At 50.7% G+C, this 7,373-nt stretch overlaps 1 protein-coding gene across 1 annotated transcript; it reads right to left on the bottom strand.

Annotated features, from left to right (window-relative positions):
* Positions 1-223: 223 nt before the first annotated feature.
* Positions 224-5,778, bottom strand: LOC146171828 (uncharacterized). Its single transcript, XM_084586343.1, has 3 exons — positions 4,614-5,778; positions 3,803-4,074; positions 224-250 (listed from the first exon to the last, which is right to left on the bottom strand). Exons 1-3 carry the CDS (start codon positions 5,776-5,778, stop codon positions 224-226), a joined length of 1,464 nt encoding a protein of 487 aa, XP_084442469.1.
* Between the last annotated feature and the right edge of the window lie 1,595 nt (positions 5,779-7,373).

Below are 7,373 nucleotides of genomic sequence, written 5' to 3'. Positions count from 1 at the left end.
AAATAATACGAGCGTTATGTCTTTGAAAATAAACTGGTGCATTGCAAGAGTGGTCCTCTGGCTGTGCGGCGGATTTGAGTGGTGTTTTGCGGTGATCAAACGTCTCCACCACTCTGTAGGAAAGCAGTGTCCTGCAGTGCCTGAAACGATTGCATGGTACGGCAGGCGATAATCGCGGAATTATAGCTGGGCGCTCGAGGAACAAGTACGCCTGGCAAAACTACTACACTATGGATCCCCCGTTCTCTTTCTGCATGCATGACAGAGAAGAATTATCAACAACGTATCCTTTTTAAATATAATTCTTTCTCGCCCTAAGTGCACGAAGCTGCCATAGAGATCAGAGATGCATTGATATTGAGGACCTATGCAATTAACCTCATGCAGTGAAGTGGGCCTGATGCATCACAAGTTATAATTGCTCACTGTGTTCCGATACACATCCCCTGCAGAAACGAACTGGTCGGCAAAGGCGTTCAAATTGCAACACTTCCAGAAAGTGGTTCCGTACGCAGAAGAGGGGATGAGGTGGATACTCCCACTCGGCTTGCTGAATAGGGATCACATCTCTGTGTAGATGCGGAATTCCGAGCGCCGAATGAAAGAGTTCTCTTAGGTCCGCCTTGAGGTAATTGGCCCTATGTATAGGCATTTATTCACAGTGATTTTCACCGCCCTCTGTGTCATTTAGTGTAGTGAAGGACGGGTGATCTAGGGGTGAGACGAAAACTACGAGTAGGATTCCTTGTCAAAAAGCATATTTGCTGGTAATATAGGTGAGTTCTATAATTAGAGGTGGCAGGCATCATAAATAAGCTTAATAAGAGGTGCAAAGTGAAGGTTTACAAGCCTACTCGCCTATACGTAAGCATGACGACCAGGCAGTGGAAAGCTTCTATATAGGTGCAGAATCGGCAATGGGGAAAGTACAAACGATGAGCGACTTCAATGCCAAGGTAGGCAAACAGCAAGCTGGAGACGAGCTAGTGCAAAGCTAAGGCACTGGCGCCAACGAGAGCAGGGGGTAATTATTAGGTGTGTTCGCAGAACGGATAACTTACGAATCATGAATACCTTCCCCAGAAAACGGAAGAACCAAAAGGGGACATGGCAAAATCCTTTTTGTTGCAAAATAATGTTATTCTTATTATGAACTCATTTATTGTCTACTTTCAATTTATCTTACTGTGAATTATTGCTGTCTTGTATATTAATCGTTATCTGTCATTTATCGGAAGTCCCGATACAGTCACCGACTCTGGGATCTCCTTCTGTATGTATAAGCTGGAATGTACTAAACGGATATAATAAAATTGAATTGAATTTAGTTAGATTACAAAAAATGGCAGTGGCGATTCAGCTAAGCCAGGATATAAAAGCGAAAGCAGTAGTAGTCTTGGATGAGATAGAATTGTTTATTTGTTGATGTTCCTGTCGCACTTTGTTCTCCGTTGCCTCGTGTCATCATTTTGCAATCTCCCTTCTCGTTCTTCAGGAGTTTCCATCGCTCGGCTAGCTTTCTCAGCTTCATTTTTTATACGTTCCACTTCTTCAAGGCGAGCGATGTTGGTAGAAAGAGTAGATTCGGCTTGTAGGCGAGCGTAACCAGCGCTCGAGCGGTTGCTCCATGACTTATATCCCCCGCTGCGTCGCAGCAGCTGAAGTGCACATTGAAATAACGGAACGTAGCCGGCGGCTGGAGGCCAAAGGACTGCCCCTTTATTGATAGGTGAGCTTGATTTTATAACAGAACCGCACTGGTTACAGATCATGATACGCAAGAATGCGGCACGTGTAAACAGTCAAGCTTATGCTATACATCAGCACGCGTACCTGATAACACTGCATCCCCTCCCCCTAAGCTGGAGTACGTAAGACGATCTGGGGGCTTCCGCAGGCGAGTCGAACGACGTGGTGGTTGTTGGTCTTCGGCTTGAGAGCTGACTTCCGGTGCCTCCGTACCTTGGCGAGTTTCTACCTCCCCGGAACTACGCTTAGCTCCGTCGTTGGTCCGGTCATGGCTCTGCTTGTTAGGTGATGAACCTGTGACTAGTCGTGGCCGGAGTTGGTCTACGTGGCGTCGTTGCTGTCCCTCAGGTGTTTCCAGTGTCACCATGCGTGCTCCCGTAGTGGACAGTACGGTTGCCGGCATCCATCTCCAGGCAGACTGAAACTGGCGCGACCATACATGCCTGCCAGGTTGAAACCGGGTCGGTACTTCTGCTGCTGCTGGAACCGCTTCGCTCGAACCGTCATGTCTTATCACCTTGGTATCCGTGATAGAAGCTGTCAGCCGGGTTCGGGGACGGAAGGCCAACAGCCGTTCCGCTGGCGATTTTCCTCCTTCCAAAGGTGTCGTTCTATAACGGAATAAAAACTTGATTAGTCGTTCTTGCAGTGTACCTGTTGGATTCTTCCGAAGACCTTCCTTTATTGTTCGCACGGCCCGTTCCCCCAACCCATTTGACTGGGGATGGTATGGGGCGGTTCTTATGTGTTTCACTTGGTTTTCCTGCAAGAAACTGGACATGGCGGAGCTTGAAAATTGTGGTCCATTATCCGATACCACACAGAATGGCAAGCCAAAGCGTGCGAAAATACCTCGAAGTACTTGAACGGTGACCTCCGCTGTGGTCGTTTTCAAAGGTATGGCTTCAATCCACTTTGTCTCAGCGTCAACCAGCACAAAAATTTGGTAGCCCTTGATGGGGCCCGCAAAGTCCATATGAACCCTGTACCAGGGCTTGTTGCTCACCGGCCAGGGACTGGGAACTTCCGCAGCCGGCATGGGCCAGCATTGTATACATTGCGGGCAACTTCGAACCAACACTTCGATGTCCCTATCTAACCCAGGGTACCAAAACAACGCCCGAGCCGTGCGCTTCATGGCACTGATACCGGGGTGACTGTCGTGCAGTTCCTTTAGCATGCTTTGTCGCGCCGCCTCCGGCAACACTACTCGATGACCCCAGTAAATCAGGTCGTGACTGGCCGCTAGCTCGTTGCGGCGAGAAAAGTATGGCATCAGGTGTTGCTGTGCTGCTGATAAATACCGTGGCCAGCCATGTGCGATCCACCACCTGATCTGATGAAGCGTATCGTCCGAGCCGCTTAGGTCCACTAGCTGTTGAGCGGAAAGGGCGGTGGAATTGAGGCTCTCCGTATAAAGTACGTATTCCATGGGTTCTTGCCCTCCTCGGTCTTCCATGCATGGCAGTGGAAGGCGACTGAGAGCGTCTGCGTTAGCATTTAGCTGTCCTGGCCGATACTCCAGATCATAATGGTAAGCCGCCAGTAACAACGCCCAGCGCTGAATTCTTCCTGCTGCCATTTGCGGAATCGGCTTTTCAGGGTGGAACAGACCTGTCAGTGGCTTGACATCCGTCACCAGAGTAAAATGTTTCGCCAACAAATAATCTCGAAACTTGGTAACGCCGAAAACCAAAGCCAGCGCTTCTTTCTCCAGTTGCGAATAATTCCGCTCCGCAGGTGTCAGTGCTCTTGAACGGAACGATATGGGATAGTCCCGGTTTCCAATTCGGTGTGACAACACAGCGCCGACCCCCACTGGCGAAGCGTCGCATTCAAGCCGCAACGGCTTTTCAGGGTCGTAGTGTACGAGAAGCTGTGCTTTTGCCATAGCCTGCTTTGCTGCCTGGAATGCTTCCTCATGCTCGCATCCCCATTGCCATCGCGCTCCTTTAGTCAACAGCCTATAGAGGGGAACCAGCGTAGTGGCAAGGTTGGGCAAAAACTTGGCGTAATATGTGATCAATCCCAAGAAGGATTTAAGCTGGCTCACCGTCTCCGGTCTGGGTGCGGCTATGACGGCTTCCATATTCTCAGGGGGGTGTAGTCCAGTTGCATCAATCTTGTGGCCCAAGAACGATACTTCCTTCTCGCGGAACCTGCATTTGTCACGGTTCAGCTTGAGCCCATTATCGCGCAGCCGCTCGAAGACTTGCCGGAGAGTTGAGTTGTCGTTCTGTTTTTCGGCAATAATGATGTCATCTAAGTACACCTTGACGCGAGGGATGCCTTGTAGAACGGACTCGAGGCGACGCTGGAACAAAGCTGGAGCCGATGCGATGCCGAAAGCGAGGCGGTTGTATGCAAACAACCCTTTGTGGGTGTTTAACTCGGCCATTTTTCATGCCTCGTCGTCCAGTGGAAGTTGATTATATGCGTGCCGTAAATCCAGAGTGGTGAACACCTCCCCTCCGTACAGAGATGCGAAGATGTCCTCGATTTTTGGTAATGGGTACTGTTCCAAATGTGTCGCCTGATTCACGGTTAGTTTGAAGTCACCGCATAGTCTAATTTCACCGTTCCGTTTTACTACGGGCACGACAGGCGTAGCCCACTCGGAAACTCTCACTGTGAAAGCACTCCTTCCTATACCATGCGGTCAATTTCTGCCGATGCCTTTTCCCGAACCGCGTAGGGCACTGGTCGAGCCTTAAGAAAGCGTGGTACCGCGGCCTCTTTTTTGTGTAGTTTCACGGCCGGCCCCTTACAATGACCCAAACTATCCTCGAAAATTTCCGGAAATTCCGCCAAAAGTTCGACTGTCGCTGCGTCACCCTGAACCAGATGTACTTTCTGCGGCGCACATTCTTCCAGTAGTGCCATGCCCGCATTCTGGAAGGCTTGGATGGTGTTCCGGCCGCACACCAAAGGCCCGTCACAATCCACAACCACGAGCGAGCTGTCCACTTGCATGTTACCGCATTCGACTTTCATGGCCACTCGGCCAAGGACCGGAAGCGGCCCCAGGAAGCACGATAGGCGCAGTGCAGTCTTCTCCTGTGTCGGCCAAAAGTCGCGGTGGTTCTCGAATACCTTCCTTGGAATGACGCTGACAGTAGACCCTGTAGCCACGAGCATGCGCAGGTTCCGACCTTCCCAGATGAAATCCCTTTCGAATGGCCGTACGGCCTCGTTAGTACTGTAGCTGTGAGCCACCAAAGCGTAGAGCATATCTTCTTCACTGCCGTAGCTGCCGTCTGCCTCCTTCACCGCGTATGTTCCTGAAGGGTTAGCGCGACCACTGGAGCACATCCGTGCTAGGTGTCCTTTCCTGCCGCACTTGTGACACGTCGCTTTCTTGTGTCTACACACTTCTGAAGCATGGTTCGAGCCACATCTCCCGCATTGCGAGGACTCGGTCGTGGATCCTTGCTTGCGTCCGGATTTTTGCGGATACCGGCTGTGCTTCCGTACGACGTTGGCAGCCGCCCCGTTGTCATTAAAGCTCCTTTCTTGCATCACCCGTACATTCGCCTCGGCGGTTTCTGCGGCTAGAGCAAAAGCTTCTGCCTCTGCCAGGCTCAGCTTCTTTTGCGATAACATATGCCGTCGAGCTTGTTCGTCACGGATTCCGCAGAGAATCCGATCCCGCAACATGCGATCCAAAAACTTATCAAAACTGCAATCCTTGGCGAGACGCCTCAGGTCGGTGATGTAGTCCCGTACCCTTTCGCCGTCCGCTTGGTTCCGCATAAAGAAAGCGTAGCTAGCTGCTATCTCATTGGCTTGGGGATCAAAGTGATTGTCCAGGAGCTGTACGACGGCCTCGTAGCTCAGACTGTTCACCGATTCCGTCTGGCACTGGCCCTGAAGCACGCGCACCACGTTGTCACTCAGTGCCGACACCAGAAGCGCACGCTGTTTTCCTGGATCTGTGATGCTGTGGCCCTCAAAAAAGGCCTCCAAACGAACACGGTAAGTGCCCCAGCTACTAGTCGTGTCGTCGAACTCGGGTGGCCTGGCTGCCATCGTGCAGCAACTATCCCATCCTCGTCGCCACTGAGATAACGGAACGTAGCCGGCGGCTGGAGGCCAAAGGACTGCCCCTTTGTTGATAGGTGTGCTTGGTTTTATAACAGAACCGCACTGATTACAGATCATGATACGCAAGAATGCGGCACGTGTAAACAGTCAAGCTTATGCTATACATCAGCACGCGTACCTGATAACACTGCACACATCGCTTGAGCAGTGAGGCGCATAACTAATTGATGACGTCACGCGCGTCGGTCCGCAAAGACCGGTGATATGTGCCGGTACGAATGAAGTTTGCCAGATGTGTAAAGAAGGTGTGCGATATAGAAGAAGAAACGAAGTAGCAGCAGAAGAGCTCCGCCCGCTCCGTGCACCACACGCGCGAAGAAGTGGGGGTCGAGCAAGCCGTGCGCCGCTATAGGCACTCGACTGAAGGTCGGCTGAAGGTGGAACTCCGGCGTACGCGAAACACGCCGCAGCTATCCCACTCTAGCTATCGCTTGAAAAGGAAATTGACTTCATACTGTGTTCTAACGCTGGTATTGTGAAATATGTAGATGTAATGGGATAGATGCGATGCAGTAACCCCCAGGATGGCAATATCTCGAATTAGCCTAAACTTGAAGAGGAAACGGAACAGATTAGTAAAGAAGAAGTCCATCAGTGAATTAAGAATCAGAGGGCGATGAAGACTTGAGCCTTGACCCCCGTCCTTATTCCTACTTCGAAGAGGCAGGAAGCAGAAGCAGAGAAGAAGCAGAAGCTGTTTCGTTGTGACTCTGTAGCTGTGCGAGTCGATTTCTGATCTGCCTGTCCTGGCAGTCCTCAAGGTGTTCGGTGCCTGGTGCTTCCTCGTGGTGAGGCCTTTCCACGTTCAGGGGGGGTTTTGATCAGGGTTCAGGCTAGTGTTATAGGATTTGGTAATGTAAAAGTGTCATTACCTTGCGTACAGGCATGTCTTTCACCTCCCCGGGAGGGGGCTCGGCAGATTGGTTCGCCAGCCTGCCGAATGAAAGCTTGCCTCTGGAATCATTTGCAAAAAATGGCGTCGATGTGATTCCTGTCGCACTCATACCGATAGGCGATGGAATGCTGAAAATGAAAAATCCGAAGACTATTCAGCAGGAACTCAAAAGTCTGACGGATCGCTACCTTGATATCTCTGAGGTGCGACCTTTCGGGAGAAGAGGTATAGTTTGCAAATCTGCAAACATTAATTGTGTGTCAGATCTGCTACGCTGCAGTTCTTTTACATCAATTCCTGTAAAAGCTTTTATTCCTGAACAGCTGGCTTGCACTAAGGGTATTGTGCGTGGAGTGGATCATGCATCTACTGCTCAAGAAATTTTGGAGGAATTTCAGGACGCAGGAGCTGGTGTTCTTTCAGTGTATCGCTGCCCTCGCATAGTGGCCGGGGTGCGTGTTGCTACAGAGTCAGTTATAACAACCTTTGCCGGTCTCATGTGTCCATCTGAGTTAAAAATTTGGCCAATTATTTATCGCATTGACCCGCTACGTCCTCGCCCCCTTCAATGTACGAACTGTTGGCGATTTGGACACAGTGGACGAGCGTGTAAGTCTGCGACAAG

Source organism: Amblyomma maculatum, unplaced genomic scaffold (assembly GCF_055883805.1).
Source record: "Amblyomma maculatum isolate TAMU_Amacu unplaced genomic scaffold, ASM5588380v1 scaffold_18, whole genome shotgun sequence".
In the NCBI taxonomy this organism is placed as follows: Eukaryota; Metazoa; Arthropoda; class Arachnida; order Ixodida; family Ixodidae; genus Amblyomma; species Amblyomma maculatum.
Note: the sequence above shows the minus strand (reverse complement) of the source record. Positions and strands in the feature narration are given on the sequence as shown.

Coding starts and splice junctions, on each gene's coding strand:
- LOC146171828 (XM_084586343.1), bottom strand. CDS start 5,778: ATGGCAGCCAGGCCACCCGAGTTCGACGACACGACTAGTAGCTGGGGC. Junction 4,075..4,613: donor CATGGCACTACTGGAAGAAT/GTGCGCCGCAGA, acceptor CATCGGCTCCAG/CTTTGTTCCAGCGTCGCCTC. Junction 251..3,802: donor CCGCACCCAGACCGGAGACG/GTGAGCCAGCTT, acceptor TCATGCATGCAG/AAAGAGAACGGGGGATCCAT.